Consider the following 18,271-nt stretch of genomic DNA (forward strand, 5'->3'; position numbering starts at 1 on the left):
ATATGTTCTCACTAAAGGGTCCATACAGAATGTGTATTTGGTGTGAAGTGAAAGTGAAGAAACACAAAGTGAAGTGCAGAAACACGTGTGCTCTTTCTGTTCAAGGAAGCTCATTTGAGACTCAGAATTCAAGATTTTCTTAGGGGCTAGTCATGTAGTTGTTCTCTGCCTAGCCACAACTGCCAAAATTCCAGACTCCCAGAAGGAAAGCAGATGTTCACCATATATCCCAGTGTTTGTATAAATAGTCTAGGTACAGTGGAACAGCCTTATCGATTAGTAATGGAGGATTGCTTCCAAAAGCCCAGTTCTCAGATGCCAGGCAAGGGGCAGCTCTGCAAGTGCACCTTGCGTATGAACTCTTCCCTTCACAGTGATGTGAATGGAAGCTTACTGATGCATGTTCTAGTTAACTATTTTGGAACCACAGTTGAGACTGACTGTGAATCAGAATGGAAGGCATCACTGCACATTTAAAGTGGTGATTGGAATGGTAAACAAGATGGCTTTTTGGTAATAGCTATTTGAGCAAAAGGAAACTTAGTTTGCTCCTGATTAAGCTGCTAAGTAAAAAGGTTGCACTCTTGTAATTTCTGGCAAACTAGGAATTTGACTGTAGAGATGCAGGAAAAAATGTGAAAAGAAATGACATGTAGTGGTGGGGGTGGGGGGAAATGGGGAAGGACCAGACTTTGGCAGTGCTTTGGCTGTGGGGACCTCTCAACACACTGAACCCTTTCTTGCCTATTCCTCAAAGATCTCCAATTTGTTTGCACGGGACGAGATGGATGAAATCACCCAAGGGCTGATATCGGTCATGAAAAGGGAGCTTCCTCGCCATCCTCCCACCTTCGACAACCTATATGAGTACTTCATTTCCAGATCGAGGAAGAACTTGCATGTTGTTCTCTGCTTTTCCCCAGTGAGTTTTTAACTTTAGTTATCTGTACGTAGGAGGAGCTACTTCCTTGAATGTACTTAGTTCACCTTCTCTGATGAGATGATTTGCTCAGAAATGAACACTTGTTACTTCTTTACTACCACCAATCTCCACTGACCAAAATCATACTAAAGAGTGAAAATTGAGTATACTCATTAGCAGTTATTGCATATCCTACCACTTTGATTGCCTAGAGACAGAAATTATTTGATTTTAAGGGGTTTGGTGATGTAGTCTTGTCTAGCTCTACTTCCAATATAGTCATACCATCTAGAATGTCCCTGATCTAGGTTTGAATGTCTCTCACTCACTGTGCTATCCAGTATTATAACCATTAGCCATGTGTGGCCATTTGATTTTTGATCAGTTAAAATTAAGTAAAAATGAAAATCCAATTTCTCAGTCCCACTGGCTTCATTTCAAGTGCTCAATAGCTACACGTGGCTAGGGGTTACTATGGAAAGCACACATGTAGATCCTTTCCATCATCATAGAAAATTCTGTTGGGCACTTCTGCTCTTGGGGGTGGGGGAGATGTCTCACTAACTTATAGGGCATCTTGCTTAATTTTTAGGTAGTCTAATAGCCAGAAGAGTCTTCTTTACAAACAGTGGAATTTTGTCTCTGACTCTTCACCTGTGATTCTGTTTGTCCTGTAAATTGAACCCAATCCCTCTCCTGCATTCAGCTCTTCAGATATTTGGGGAAAATTTCTTCAGACTCCCTAAGTCATTTCTTTTTTAGACCAAATACCTCCCATTCCTTCTGCAGACCTCACTTGCCCTGGTTCCAGGCCTTTCATTGTCCTGGTCATCTCTGTCTAGAAATGTGGTTTGTCAGTTTCCTTTTTTTTTCATCCATTTTTCCTTTGTTGGAACAGATCTTTAATGTCAGATTGTTAAAACTTTTCTTTAAAATTTTAAGTATCAAATTTTGTTGCTTTTTTTTTTTGCTTAAGAATCCCTCTTGAGCCTCCCACCCACATCCCGTCCCACCCATGTAGGACGTCACAGAATGCCAGGCTGGCTCCCTGTGTCATACAGCAGCTTCCCACTGCTAATCTCTTTTTTACATGATAGTGTGTATATGTCACCGCTACTTTCTCAATGCGTCCTACTCTCCCCTTCTCTCCCTGTGTCCACAAGTCTGTTCTCTATGTCTGCATCTCTGTTTCTTCCTCATAAATAGGTTCATCAGTACTATTTTTCTAGGTTCCTTATCTATGTGTTAATATACAATATTTGTTTTTCTCTTTCTGACATACTTCACTCTGTATAACAGGCTGTAGATTCATCCACTTTACTACAACTGACTCAAATTCATTCCTTTTCATGACTGAGTAATATTCCACTGTATATTTGTAGCACATGGATTAAGAAGATGTCAATTTCTTCTTACATGGTAGCTCCTAGAATTGAGCAGATGGAGTCTTAGGACAGGAAAGAGTGTGGAACTATTACCTCCTTGCACCTGGACACTTAATTTATGTATTCATTCAGTTCAAGAAGATTTCTTAAAAAATCTTGTTGTATCAGGCTATTGGCTCAGAATTTAAAAAGGCCTCTCTGCCTGACTTATAATCCCTCTGTGTTTTTTTTTAATAGATAATGGTTTTTTTATTTATAATGCTTTTTGACATTTCTGTCGCTAGGTTGGTGAGAAGTTCCGTGCCCGCTCTTTGAAATTTCCTGGCTTGATATCAGGCTGCACCATGGACTGGTTCAGTCGCTGGCCTAAGGAGGCGCTGGTTGCTGTGGCCTCCTATTTCGTTTCAGGCTATAGTATTGTCTGCTCTAGTGACACCAAAAGACAAGTTGTAGAAACAATGGGCCTCTTTCACGACATGGTTTCAGAGAGCTGTGAAAGTTATTTCCAAAGGTAAGTGATGATACATAAGCCTGATAGCTACAGAAACACAAGGTTCACTTCAAAGAAGAGTAAAGTGTAACATTCAGTAAGACACTCATCATAGTAATTGAGCTCCAAATCCCAGCTGCACTTAGATTTTCCCCTTGCTTTGATTTTCACTGATTGTGTATTGAAATGATGACAAATAATTGAGATTTAAAAATTAACTAGTGTCCTTTCCCTCCAAGCTTCAAAGTAACAGATGCTTAATGAATTATTTTATCTCACTTGCTTAATTTATTTTTTGGAAATGACTTAAAATAATTCATATAAACTCTTTAAAATTCGCTTCTTATTCAAGTTCACTATTTATTTGATTGAAGAAGTCCACTGTCCTAAAGTTTCGTCATTGCCTTACACTAAGGGTTCATGTATATGCATCACTTAATCTTGTCCATGTTTTCATGACAAATAATTATGAAACTAAAGTTTAACTGATGGTAGAAGAGGCCAGTCCCTAAAAGCAGAAATGGTGTTAATGATGTGAAAGCTGGTGTACCATATTTTAATTTCTCTTACCACATGCTGAACTGGGTCTTCAAAAGTAGGCTACTGACCGAAATGAGGAGTACAGTACAGTGTTTCTCAGTCTTTACTGCACCTAGGAATCACATAAAGGGTTTGTTAAAACAGATTGCTGGACCCCAGTTCCAAAGATTATGATTTAGTTGGTTTGAGATTGGAGTGGAGAATTTGCCTTTCTCATATGTTTCAAAGCAATGCTAATGCTGCTGGTCTGGGGACCACACATAGAGAATCACAAGTACAGCTCAAGCATCTGAAACAATTGGTGTCACTCAGACTCAGGTCCATATCTTACTTGTTTAGGGAGATCCCTTTGAATCGGTAGCCTCTCTGTCCTTGTCTCTACAAATCAAGATAATGTAACTTCATTACATGGACTTTGCCTTGTTTTGATGTTTTGGAGGGTTGTTTTTCTTTTTAAATAAATTAAGATAGTAAACGTGAAGTTCAGCAAAAAAGAATTATTATAGTGTGGCCCTAAACAGTCAACTTCAGTTTTATGTTCCATCACAGTGGGGCAGTCATGGTTGACCCAAATAACCCCCACCAGAGTTTTGGGTTTTGAGCTACATAATTATATATTAAAAAGTATGTGGAAAGATGCAAGGTATTAGCTACACATCAGCAATTTCATGTTACAGTCATCTAGGGAACTTGAAAAACTACAAATAACTGGTACGATGCTTGGTTCAAGAATACAGCAAGCTTTTTCCAAAGCATGATAGTCACTGTGTATGATTGCTATAAATAAAGGTGGGCCAACATGGTTTCTATAACAGAGGACTTCTTCCTTAGGGTTCATGGATGAGCTTCAGGGGGTGCCGTACCTCCCAGAAAGACTAGGCCTATTTTTCTACATGGAGACTCTTCAGTTCAGTTGCTCAGTTGTGTCTGACTCTTTGCGACCCCATGAACGCACACCAGGTTTCCCTGTCCATCACCAACTCCCAGAGCTTACTCAAACTCATGTCCATTGAGTTGGTGATGCCATCCAGCCATCTCATTCTCTGTCGTCCCCTTCTCTTCCTGCCTTCAATCTTTCCCAGCATCAGGGTCTTTTCAGATGAGTCAGTTCTTCGCATCAGGTGGCCAATGTATTGGAGCTTCAACTTCAGCATCAGTCTTTCCAATGAGTATTCAGGACTGATTTCCTTTAAGATTGACTGGTTGGATCTCTTTGCAGTCCAAGGGACTCTCAAGAGTTTTCTTCAACACCACAGTTCAAAAGCATCAATTCTTCAGCCCCCAGCTTTCTTTATAGTCCAACTCTCATATCCATACATGACTACTGGAAAAACTATAGCTTTGAGTAGACAGACCTTTGTCGTCAAAGTAATGTCTCTGCCTTTTAATATGCTGTCTAGGTTGGTCATAACTTTTCTTCCAAGGAGCAAGCGTCTTTTAATTTCATGGCTGCAGTCACCATCTGCAGTGATTTTGGAGCCCAAGAAAATAAAGTCTGTCACTGTTTCCATCATTTCCCCATCAATTTCCCATGAAGTGATGGGACCAGATGGAGAGTCTGGGTAACAATAGATTTTCCAGGGGCATGGGATCCTGTCTCACAAAAATTTGTTTATCCTGTGTCGTTTTCTTTACTTAAAACTGTACATGGGCCATCCTCTTAAATAGTTATAGATAACCTCCCAGATTCTCTTGGTAAATCTGTGTATGTTAATTTTCTTTGTTGGGAAGATTTTCTTTCTGCTTAACTTGAACTCCACCCCTACTGCTGCCAACTTGTGAAGGGAAGTTTTAACCATTGTGCAGCTACAAAAACTTATGTCTTTATTTTTGAAAATTTGGTGTATTTTTCAAAGTTTTCATATCCTCTTATTGTAGAAGTTTATTCTGAATGCAATATGTATATATAATATGGGACTTCCCTGGAAGTCCAGTGGTTAAGATTTTGCCTTCCAACGTAGGAGGTGCTGGTTCAATCTCTGATCAGGTAGCTAATAAAGATCCCATATGCCTCGCGGCCAAAAACAGAAGCAGAGTTGTAAAAAATTAAATAAAAGGCTTTAAAAATAGCCTGCATAAAAAAATCTTTAAAAAATATTTATATAATGTTTTACTAATAGTCACATGTATGCCAGAGTCCTTAAAAATGCTTTTTAATGTTCAGAACTCCGAAAGTAAAAATTTAATATAAAATAAACTTAATGTAATGTAAAAATATAAATTTATAGTATGTGATGATCTCTTCTTTGACTTGAGTTTCTCCTGTATAAAAATTTTTTCTTTTACTTATTTCTATTGTTAAATATAATTATTATACTGAAACCATAGTGAGTTGCCTTGATTTCAAGGATAATCCAGCAATTCAGGGGAGAGATTGGCTTTCATCTCTGTAAGCCCACTCATCTGGGTTTCTAGTGGGGAAGAGGTGTGTAGCAAATAGCTGGCGAATGAAAACAGATCTCGGCACAAGTTCATTTCAACCACTTATCCCTAATATCTGTATAGAGCACTAAAATTTACAAAGTGTGTTTACATATGCTGTTTTATTTTTTGAACTTCACAAAATCCTAGGAGGTGTAGGACAATGATTCTTTTCTCAGTTTTCCAGAATAGGAAACAGAAGTCCAGAATGGAGATAAGGGTCAAGTCAGAGTCAATTAAAGATATAGTATTCTTGCTGCCTCCCCTGAAGGTGTTTTTTTTTTTTTTCCTGTTCTACTTTCAGATACCGCCGAAGAGCACACGTGACTCCCAAATCTTACCTCTCATTTATAAATGGTTATAAAAACATTTACACTGAAAAGGTGAAATATATTAATGAACAAGCTGAACGTATGAATATTGGTAAGCGGAACAGAATCTGATCTTTTAGGGCTTGTCTGAAAGAGATCCCAATATTTTGTTTGGTGGATATTGTTGTTTGAAAATGAAATATTTATTTTTCATATTGAAATATCGATTTATAATCAATATTGAAATATTGCTGGTAGTAGATTATTTTGAGGGATACCTTTATGGGTCTTTTGACCTGTCAAGAAAGTCTGGGCAGAAAGAATGTAAACAGAGGTGGCCTGTTTTTCTTCTGGAACCATTTCTTCCAGCTCTTCCAGTTTTGGGCCCATCCTGTCAGGTAGTGAGTCACCGTGGTTGTTGAGCTGCTGCTTGCAGATGGGGAGAGGCCAGCTCTTGGGGACTGACCACAATTTCAATTTATGGTTTCATTGCTGTTTCCCTCAATTTGGGTAAACTTTGCCGTGTTACTGCTTCTGAGATTTCTGACAAAGGAAAAGACGAAACAGAAACAAAAGCAAACAAATGAAAACACAGAGAGACTTTACGTGAGCGGTGGTTTTCTAAGTGTTCAGTATATGTAGTGTAAGTAGGAAAAGTGTTTAAGTGGGAGCAGATTTTATGTCCAGAAAGCATTTGGCCCAAATAATCCTGAAATGCCTTAGTGCTGTATTTTCACTTCTAAACAGAACGTGGTCACGAAGCAGAAAGGTCTGTGAAGTTATAGTGATGGTAGGTGCCCTGTAAGAGAAACTTCTTTCTGTTGCTTTCTCACAGCTTTCCTGCAGGTTTTTTATATGATGCTATAGAATCAGTGGTGTGCTGAAGCTACCTACACTGGCTCACGAGAACTCAGGGTTAAATTAGGAATATTATGATCTGGTTGATAACTATAGCCTTTTAAAAAACTTAATAAACCTACAATTAAATTAATTATGTTAGTGAGGGTAATCAATACTCAAAACTCATTACTTCTTAGTTATTTTTACTTTATTTTATTATTATTAATGTTCTTGGGGAACACTATTATTTCTATTCTATCTTTGTGGTGGAAATATTATATAATGGTGTGTTACTGAGAACCTCTTGGTAGCTTGAAATCAGACTAGGTGGGATTATCTACACTGTGGAAACTGGAACCATCCAAATGAATGCCCTCACTCCAGGCCCAGACTCTAAATGTTTATCAACACACCTCTATCTAGTGCCTAGTGAGATTTTTAGTTAACCAGTTATTTTTATCTAGAGCACTGAGAGTCTCAGAACCAGTTGCAGAAGTTTTAGCAGTTATTTTCATTTTTATAGCAGAGAACCACAAAAAATGTTAATATATTATGTCTCATTTGCCGTCTCAGTTGCAATATGATTCAAAGGCAAAAAATGATAGTTACAAACTGTTTGCAAAGCCAAGGAGAGCATACATTTGTCAAATAAGTTTCCTGGCTAAATTCATTTTACTTGTTATAGCAATATGACTTTCCCTTAAATGTAACTAGATGATATTCTTCAATCAGACCTATTTTCTTCATTTCCTGCTGAACCGAAAGTGTTAGAAATATGGTCAGTATTACTGCTTCTAAAATATGTGTATTTTAAGACATCTTTTCCATAGTTATTTTGTGTTTGTTATAGTACATATTATGGTGCCTTAGGGCTTCTCAGGTGGCCCTTGGGGTTTCCTGGGTGGCTTCTCTAGTGATAAAGGACCCGCCTGCCAGTACAAGAGACACAAGAGATACGGGTTCGATCCCTGGGTCGGGAAGATCCCCTGGAGGAGGGCACGGCAAACCACTCCAGTATTCTTGCCTGGAAAATCCCATGAACAGAGAAACCTGGTGGGCTACAGTCCATGGGGTTGCAAAGAGTTGGACATGACTGAAGAGAGCATGCACGCAGCACATGGCTCCTTATAAGGAGTAAATATTGAATAAGTATTTGATGAGGGGATGATCATATACTCAGTGAAAGTGTCTATGTGTGTGTTTGTAAAGGTCTCGATAAGCTGATGGAGGCAAGTGAATCTGTTGCAAAACTCTCTCAGGATCTTGCAGTAAAGGAGAAGGAGTTGGCAGTGGCTTCTGTAAAAGCAGATGAAGTGAGTTGGCATTTACACTGTGAAGGATATCTTTCCATATTTTAAAAAAAGCATTGTTTAAAAATGTTATTAAAAAGTAAATAGAATATAAACCTACAGATTATTTCCAGTGAGATACAGTCCACGTGGGGTCGCAAAAGAGTCGGATACAACTTAGCGACTAAACAACAATAGCAACATTTACAAAGACCATTAGATATTTTTGCTTAATTTATACCAAAACATACCTAAACTAGTAGATCATCTACTTGGTCTAAGACTGTTTTTTCCTTCTGTGGTTCTCTCTCGTTTTCTGTCATCTGTATAGGAAATTTCTGCTTGACAATAAATTATATTAGATCTTCTCTTTAAGGCCTCTGCAGACTCTAGGTTTCTGGGGTAGCCCAAGTTTGATCTGAAGTTTGTTTTAAGGAAGGAAAAGAATAAAAAGAAGAGTTGATTGAGTCTTTTTTAAAAATGCTTCTCCCAACGTGATAGGGATATATATGTGTTACTTCTATACCTACTGCTGCTCCCCCAGTCTCAGGCTGCTTTCACCTTCCGCTCACAGAGTCAGTTAAGAATAGATACTTAAGTCTCGACCTTTAGCCAGTTATTGAAATATTAGGGCACAGGAGAGGCACTTAGCATATGACATAATGTAGACCCTTAGCACCCTGATATATGGTAAGCAGTCAACAAACATTAGCTATTTTTTTTGTTATTACATGAGGTTTCATATGGTTTCTGACCTTATTCTGTGGCACTGACATTGAATAGTTTTAATTTTCTAGAAATAACATAGAGTATAAATATCATTTTTCTGAAAGTTTAAAATATTTATTAATGCAGTTCATGACCGAGAGAAGCTTAGGAAACAAAGACTGCAAAACTGCTCAGAGGATTTACTTTAATACATCTTAAAATAGAGACAACGTAGATGGGGGATGAATTTTCTCTCATTCTTGTTTTATGTTATATACTCAAATCTGTAAATTATGCTGAAAAGATTTCTGTCGACCCTCACGTTTCCTTTCTGTAACAGGTATTAGCAGAAGTCACAGTCAGTGCTCAGGCTTCAGCCAAAGTGAAAAACGAAGTGCAGGAAGTGAAAGACAAAGCCCAAAAAATTGTGGATGAAATTGATAGTGAAAAAGTAGTAGCTGAGACCAAGCTCGAGGCAGCGAGACCTGCGCTGGAAGAAGCAGAAGCAGCCCTGAACGTGAGCAGTGCATTGTTATCCCTCCCAACACAAGTCCTAGCTGGTGCCATGTTTTGTTACCTAAAATTTAGCTATGGGATTTTTGTAATCAGAAAACGGAATTGAGTTCTTAATGTGATTTGTAATCTCTGAGTCTTGAAGCAAATATTTCTGCTGATTACATTTCCTAAGTTTATTTTTTTAAGTCTTTACTTCCCATAACTTACTTTCATTCCACAAAGCATCTTTCCATGAGAACTGAGGAATAATGCTAGTGATTATTGGCTTAAACTGTAGCCTAAGGGATTCAGGTTGTACAGGCAGCCTTCTCAATTCCTTCAGCATCCTGACTAGGGTATATCGTGCGCTTTTTAACATTTAAAAAAATTCTCTTACGGTTCCCATTTCTCTTAAAGTCCCAAGATAGGTATCCAGGGCTGTGAAGCAAGAAGCGACAGCTTCAGAGGCAAGCAGATCTCCATTTGCCTCTCGTGATCATATGATAGATAGTGTCAAGTAAAATTTACTTAACTCTCTTGGGTCTCTATCAAGATTCTAATTCTTCCTTGATCTTTGAAGAATCAATGTATGCATTAAAAAGTAATGAATAGTTCACTGGGCACATAGGAGGTACTCAATAAATATTAGTGCTACTGCTGTGATACCTGACTCCTGTCTGCCCCTTCAACTTTATATTATTTTCTCCCTGCACACAACATGATCCAGCCATACGGAAACACCTAAGTGCTTCTGCAGTAATTATGGTCTTCTTGCCTGGAAAATCCCATGGACTGAGGATCCTGGTAGGCTACAGTCCATGGGGTCGCAAAGAGTCAGACACGACTGAGCGACTTCACTTCTTCACTTCACTTCACTTTCAAATGGGTCTCTCTCTCTCTGCCAGGAACACTGTCTGCTTTTCCTAACTTTCACTAACTAGTAAGAGTCAATCTGCAAGACCAAGCTCAGATGTCACCCCTTCCAGGAAGTCCTGAACCTCCTTTGTTTTCCTGTCACTCCTAGACTTCTGTCATGGCAGATAGTCATAGTTTAGGGTAATTGTGTTTCCCTCTCTTTGGAAGATTCTGAGGACAGGGCTGTTTTGGTTTTGCTCTTATTTTATATGGGAGAATGCCTGTGACTGTTAAATGCATTAATAGATTGAGGATCCTCATTTAATAAAATTGTGACAATGACCTGGACACACTTTCCACCTTTACTTCTTTTGTGGGTCCTGTGATAACACAGAGAGTGATCACTGAGCCAAATAAGTTTTTATGGATCATATGATGTCCCAGTCCTTCTTGACTTGAATGTCAGGAGATGTCCTATTTCTAACTCAGCTCACAGATAGAAACTTTCAAAAATATTTTTCTGAGTCATATGTTACAATATCTCCTTCGAATTCTCTCTTTTCCATGGACAGGGCAACCTTCAAAATGAAAACTGAAGGTGAGGTTTCTGATATTCAGGGCCTTGCCCCTCTTTTAATACTCATATGTAATATAGACTGTATGCTTTGAAGATGAAATTATCTAAATGGCAAACATTAATGATGGTTGTTGCTAATGGAGGTCTGGGGTGATGGCCAATGAATGATAGTAATATTCTAAACCAATTCATTGAGAACTTTTGGGGGAAATGCAAACAAAGAAACAGAAATCCTAACTTAACCATGAAAGATCCATTATGTAAGAATCTTGGAATGCAGACCCTTGATGTAAATGTCAGGAATTGGGAAGAAAATATGTTTTTTAATTTTTCATTTTAATTTTTTAAAAGTATGAGATTTCCATATGACTAGGAATACTACTCAGCAAAAAATATTCTGATCCCTAACCTCAAATACAGACTATCAAGCCAAATGATATTGCCACAGTCAGGAAACTTGCAAAGCCCCCTCATCTTATTATGAGAATCATGGACTGTGTTCTGTTACTATTTCAAAAGAAAATTGACCCTGTCACTATGGATCCAGAAAAACCTTGCTGCAAGCCATCATGGGGCGAGTCATTAAAAGTAAGTAAAATCTATCTCTATAGGTCCTTTGAGGTGTACCAGGTGTCTGCATCCCAGGACACTCAATATAGACCAGACACACTGGCAGACAAATAATTGATAATTGTATACTGAAGAACTTATCTTAAATTGCATCTCTCAAAATGTAATGCCTCTTTAAAAATGTAAGATTTTAAAGCTGAATGCCCTCTTTTTATAAAAATCTGTCCAGAACCCATACCTAGTATTGGCACAGTCTTTTTTTTTTTTTTAATGGGGAAATTTTATTGTAAATTATACCTAAATAAAGCGTGTTGAAAAAGAAGCCATGGTACAAAAGTAAATATACTGTTACCCTTCAATTCAGCAATCATGTTCCTCAGTATTTACCCAGATGAGCTGAAAACTTATATCTACACAAAAGCCTGCTCACAGCGGTTTTTATAGCAGCTTTATTCATAATTTCCAAAACGTGGAAGCAACCAAGATGCCTTTCAGTATGTGAGTGGTTAAATAAACAATGGTACATCCAGACCGTAGAATATTATTGTCCCCCCCACACACAAAAACATAATATACATATAAAATAGATAGCTATTGAGAACCTACTGTGTGGCACAGGGAACTCTGTTCAGTATCTGTGATAACCTAAATGGGAAGAAATCCAAGGAAGAGGGGATGTGTGTGTATGTGTGGCTGAATCACTTTGCTTACAGCAGAAACTAACACAGCATTGTAAAGCAACTACAGTCCAATTAAAAAAAAAAACACCATAATATGCACTTAAATGCATATTACTCAGTGAAGGAAGTATTAGCACAATCTTGATGTCAACCCAACTCAGTCTCTAAAAAGGGGCTTGTGTGGTTGGTGGCATTTAGACGCACTCACTAGATGGGAAACTTACATTGCTTTTCTTCTTTGCTCTTCTCCATGGAAACGGGAAGACAACTTGCAATTTACAGCTTTAGGTTGACTACTGCCATAGTCTTGATTTGTATGTTTAGAGCCAATCAATTATTACTTCTTTGAAAAAAATTCAATTTAGAAGTACATACTAACTCAAAAAGAAAGTATGTATTTTCTTCCAGAGCTTACAGGCTGTAATACTGTTTTCCAGTTGATGAGTGCAACAGGATTCCTGTGGAGTCTTCAGCAGTTCCCCAAGGACACAATAAATGAAGAGACTGTTGAGTTACTGCAGCCGTATTTTAACATGGATGATTACACTTTTGAAAGTGCCAAAAAAGTCTGTGGGAATGTGGCTGGTCTGCTGTCTTGGACACTTGCTATGGCAACATTTTATGGTGTCAACAGAGAAGTGTTGCCTCTGAAGGTAAAAATTTCCCTCCTTCTCCCAGTAAATCAGTGTTTAATAAACTCAGTCATCAGTATCACTGCCGTTAAAAAACAAAGCATAATTTAGACTAATAAAGGTAGGTTTCTCCATTACCAGATTTTTCTTTTTCTCTGTATGCCCTGTCACAGTCTCTCATTCTTTTTTATAACTGTTGCATGCTTCTTAGCATCACAGACAGGAAACCAAAACCAACTTGTTAACTTAAACAAGGCATGAATTTATTAGGAATAATAATTGGGGCTTCCCTGGTAGCTCAAGCTGGTAAAGAATCCACCTGCAATGCAGGAGACCCCAGTTCGATTCCTAGGTCAGGAAGATCTTCTGAGAAGGGAAAGGCTACCCGCTCCAGTATTCTGGCCTGGAGAATTCCATGGACTGTAAGTCCATGGAGTTGCAGAGTCAGACATGACTGAGCTATCATGGAAGAAAATTGGCCATATCTTTAAGTTTGGTGATTAGGTTTGGAGATTGAATGTGATTACTGTATTCCAAACAAAATTTATGAAAATTAAGATCAACACTTAGAAATATTTTAAATTTCAGACAGGAAGAGAAGCTTATAGGCACCTAAGAAACAAAATTTAAAAGATGGCTTACAAAAGAAGAGAAATCAGGACATCACAGTCTTGCCACAACCCTAAATACTAGAAAGTAACAGAAAAACATATGCAGAGGAAATTACTGGCCTCTAAGAATTCAGTGTCTGACCAAACTGCCCTCAGTGTGAGCAAGTGAGTGATAGATGCTCAGTCATGTCCGACTCTTTGTGAGCCCGTGTACTGTAGCCTGCCAGGCTCCTCTGTCCATGGAATTCTCCAGGCAAGAATACTGGAGTGGGTTGCCATTTCCTTATCCTCAATGTATGAGGGAACAAAAAGACATTCTTTTTTTTTTTTTTGATGTGGACCATTTTTATAATCTTTATTGAATTTGTTACAGAATTGCTTCTGTTTTCTGTCTTGGTTTTTCAGCCCCGAGGCGTGTGGAATCCTTGCTCCTTGGGATTAAACCCACACCCCCTGCATTGGAAGTCAAAGTCTTTATTACCAGGCCACCAGAGAAATCCCCAAAAGATATTCTTAAGGATGCAATTTAAGTGTTAAGGGATAAACACATTATATCTCACTCTGTCTCTCGCACACATACCATCTATACTGGGCCAGTTTGTCCTTTATGTCTGAGAGAACAAAAATACATTTTCAGGAGTGCAAAAGATTAACAAAATACACCACCCAGACACATAATATCCCCCACTCCCCGCCCCTAGCCCATCCCATAAAGCTAGAAGTGTTGGAAGTGGTTGTTCTGTGGAATTGAAAGTGGTGAGCAAGTGGGCAGGGGATTACTGTTCTCATAATAAGCCTTATAGAAATGGCTGACTCTTCAAATTGTGTGCAGAGGTAACTTGAAGAAAAATAGAAAATAAAATAAAAATAAGAGTTTTAACAAAGAGAAATGATGAGCAAATATAGCAAATACATTCAAACTAACAGATACCAAGGAAGAAATATTACTGTAAGTGTAGAATTAAAAAAAAAAAAAGCACTTGTAAGAGCATAAGTTATTTTTATGGGTAAAAATTATGATCCACAGTGAGAATTAATTGTAATAATGCTTTATGAAATAAATAAAATAACATCAAATTACATAAGCAAAAATCCATTAATAGTTTATGTGGAGTTTTTTTTTTAATTCCTATAATTTGAGATTATGGCATATACTATCAATCCACGACAGGTCTGGTAGGCAGAAGGCCAACTTTAGAAGGGACCGTGCTTGGCTTAATGCTCTGCTATCACCCTCTTAAAGTCCTTAATAATTTTTAAACAAGGAGCTCTACAGTTTCATTTTGTGCTTTTACGTAGCCAGTCCTGAGTAGGCATAAATTAGTAATTATATAGAGATTTTATAATATGTTATTTTTAAGCTTGAATAGCTATATTGGACTTTCTTCAATATGAACGAAGTATATGACATTATTTCTAGTGTCCAACAAATATTTACAAAAATTGATGATACTCAGTCCCCAAAGAAAACTTTGATTCAATCCCCAAAGGCAAAAACTGCTGAAACATTCTTTGACTATAAGCAATAAAATTAGAACACTTAAAAAAAAAAAAAGCCAGTCAATTCTGTTTCGAAAATGATGACAAAAATCTAGTTATGAAAGCTTTTAAAATTTATTTATTTTTTGTTGAAAGATAATTGCTTTATAGAATTTTGTTGTTTTCTGTCAAACTTTGTGAGGTGGCCAAAATGCTACCTTCTTAACCCTTAAGTGAACCAAAGAACTAAACAGTAGGATATATATGTGTGTGTGTGTGTGTGTGTGTGTGTGTGTGTGTGTGCGCACAAACACATGTATATACACACACACAGAGGTTATTAAAAGTAGAAAGAGTTAATAAAAATAAGGTTAAAAATCAGAAAAAAAAGTAGCAAAATTAAAGAATTGGTGCTTTGCAATATACACATACATATAAGAGCCAACTCACTGGAAAAGATCCCAATGCTGGGAAAGATTCAGGGCCGGAGGAGAAGGGGGTAACAGAGGATGAAATGGTTGGATGGCATTACTGACTCAATGGACATGAGTTTGAGCAAGCTCCGGGAGATAGGGAAGGACAGGGAAACCTGGCATGCTGCAGTCCTCGGGGTTGCAAAGAGTCAGACATGACTTAGCGACTGAATAACAGCTATATATATATATGATATATATGAAAAACTAACCAGGGACTTCTCTGGCAATCCAGTAGTTAAGAATCTGCCTTCCAATGCAGGGGATGTGGATTCCACTCCTTGTCAGGCAACTAAGATCCCACTTGCTGCGCGGCAACTAAGCCCGCATGCCGCAACTAAGACCCAATGCTACCAAATAAATAGGTAAATAAATAAATACAAAAATTAATCGACAAGAAAATACACAAAAATAAATGCCTATAATGCATAAATCCATATAATTACAGATTGTAGATTTAAATAATTGAGGCAAAGTTTACAGTTATTTGTAAATACATTAGAAAATCTAAGTGAAATGAAAATTTCCCGAGAAAAAGAGTGAATTTCAAAACCACAAATATTGAGAAAGAAAATGAGAAAGTTATCAAGGAACTTCTACCCCAGAAAGCTCTAGAGCTATATTACTTTACTGATTAATTACTTGAAATTTATAAGAAACAAGTAATTATCATGCTGTAGGACTGGGAGAAAGATGAAAAGCTACTGTTTTTCATTACAGCCACTTATTTCACCTCAAAAATTCTTACCCCCAAAACAATACTAAACGTTTGCATACTTAATAGTATTTATAACAGTTTAAAATGGGGGGAGGGGGAGAAATGTATATAAGTACACAGAAGTTAAGGAAATTACAATATATACAAATCGTGAGATATCACGCAGCCATGTAACTAATGTTCATAAAGACAGTGTTTAACGGTGTAAGGAAATGATTATACTACTCGAAGTGAAAAAAAAATCAAAATGGTAGTTATCCATTTGTTAACACAGTACTCATAGACTCTTTTCTGTGTAAAATCATGAGTGATTATTTTTCTCCTTCCCATACATTTCTGTGTTTTCCACATTGAACCTTAATAATTAAAAGGAAAAAAAGGAACTTCAATGACATTTCTCTGCTTCCCCAGCTGAAGACAATGAAATAAACAACTTCCAAATAGACCAAAAATTATGTAGTAACTTATGTTATTATTTACCAATTACAAGCATGGAAGTTTCACAGTACACCTCTACACCAATCACATCTTCTTCCTTCTAAGGCTAACCTGGCCAAGCAGGAGGGCCGCTTGGCAGTTGCCAATGCTGAGCTGGGCAAGGCCCAGGCACTGCTGGATGAGAAACAGGCTGAGCTGGATAAAGTGCAAGCCAAATTTGATGCGGCAATGAATGAAAAAATGGTGAGATTCAATATACAGAAATTACTAATATGACTTACTGAAATGGTACCTAAGTATGTGTTGTATTTAGGGATCAGGCACATGTTTACAATGAAAAAATACTGACCTGAATGCCCTTTCTCACTGGCCATGTCTACATTTTTTTGAACCTTCAACAGTCTACATTCTTTTTTCTGTTTTTAATAATTGTTTTCTATAAGAAGAAGCTGTGATGTGATACACAGGAGTACTGACTTTGGAGTCAAAACACTGGCTCTGTATTAGAGACTTATGAATTGTGCAGTTGGAAGTGACTGACTTACTAACTTTACTGTCAGATGGGGATCCTAGTAAGACCTCATGGTGTAGGTTGTAGCAGTGGTGATGTGGTAAACATTCAACAGTCAGCTTGGCTGTCTTTCTGGTGGTGGAATCTGGAAAAGATGAGCATAAATGGCACCTCGCAAAGGGAAAGAAAAGAAGGAAGAACAGGTCATCAACTTCGGCCCTCAGGAGGCTGAAGGAGAAAATGTATTTGGTGTGTGCCACATTGTTGCATCCTTCAACAGGGCTTTTGTCCATGACACTGATCTTTCTGGCAAGGAAACGATCTGCCATGTAATTGATGGGATGAAGGTAAAGGCCGACCGAGATGAGTCCTCTCCATATGCTGCCATGTTGGCTGCCCAGGATGTAGCCCAGAGATGCAAGGAGCTGGGCATCATTGCCCTCCATATCAAACTCCGGGCCACAGGAGGAAATAGGACCAAGACTCCTGGACCAGGGGCCCAGTCAGTGCTCAGAGTCCTCACCCGCTCAGGGATCAAAAGTGGGCGGATTGAGGATGTCACCCTATCCCCTCCGACAGCACCTGCAGGAAAGGATCAGCTTGTGGGGGCGGGGGCCAAGGGGAGAAGAAAGCCTTGATTAGCAGTGTTTGCTTATTTCTGAGCTCTAGGTGCCTCCCCCAAGGTCAGGTCTAAGTTGTCAGTGTGACAGGATGAGGCAGTTGAGAGAGAAGATGAGCATGCCATTATATACTATTGCCAATGCAGATGCGATGAACTTAACCCAGGAGTATAGATAATACAAAAATACGGTCAACAATTAGGAATTGATGAATTTTGATTATTCATTACCTTTAATATAATGGGCTTAATTGTAAGTTTATATAATTTAGTTTTTAATAGTGGCTGTGTTTAACGCCAGCTCACAAATTTTCTGAAAAATGTTAACAGTTAACTCCTTTGAGCTGATACAAGCTGGCTGCAGCATACTAGTATTGTGTAGATTTTTTTCTGGAGAAAAAAAATTCCTTTATAAACTGCAAAGAACTCAGAATCATTATTAAATCCAGAACTTTAAAAGGTATATTTATTGTTTTGAAAATATTTAATAGAAATCCTATTTAAGCTATGTAAATTGGATTCTCCCTTTCAAAATGACTCCTTTTGAAATTTTGTAAGGTGAAATAACTGTATTATGAATGAACTATAAGAATTTAATATGTAAAATTTTACTGACAGTGTATTTTTAGATTATACTTATTTTGCACATTGAGAAATTCCTCCAGGTATTTTTACATGTCAATATAATGGATGTTTGATTAAGCAGT

The 18,271-nt window shown here is 37.8% G+C and overlaps 1 protein-coding gene and 1 pseudogene across 2 annotated transcripts in view; both read left to right on the forward strand.

Moving 5' to 3' along the window:
- Positions 1-18,271, forward strand: part of DNAH8 (dynein axonemal heavy chain 8) — a 311,786-nt gene that overhangs the window by 188,308 nt on the left and 105,207 nt on the right. For both annotated transcript variants that reach the window (XM_043907360.1, XM_043907362.1), the window contains 8 exons: positions 758-922; positions 2,592-2,818; positions 6,063-6,181; positions 8,119-8,222; positions 9,247-9,423; positions 11,254-11,421; positions 12,521-12,736; positions 16,540-16,677. In XM_043907360.1, coding sequence (XP_043763295.1) covers positions 758-922; positions 2,592-2,818; positions 6,063-6,181; positions 8,119-8,222; positions 9,247-9,423; positions 11,254-11,421; positions 12,521-12,736; positions 16,540-16,677 — 1,314 coding nt within the window. The remainder of the gene's footprint in view (positions 1-757; positions 923-2,591; positions 2,819-6,062; positions 6,182-8,118; positions 8,223-9,246; positions 9,424-11,253; positions 11,422-12,520; positions 12,737-16,539; positions 16,678-18,271) is intronic.
- LOC122697693 lies at positions 17,098-17,639 on the forward strand (annotated as a pseudogene).

This window comes from Cervus elaphus, chromosome 7 (assembly GCF_910594005.1).
Source record: "Cervus elaphus chromosome 7, mCerEla1.1, whole genome shotgun sequence".
Lineage (NCBI taxonomy): Eukaryota > Metazoa > Chordata > Mammalia > Artiodactyla > Cervidae > Cervus > Cervus elaphus.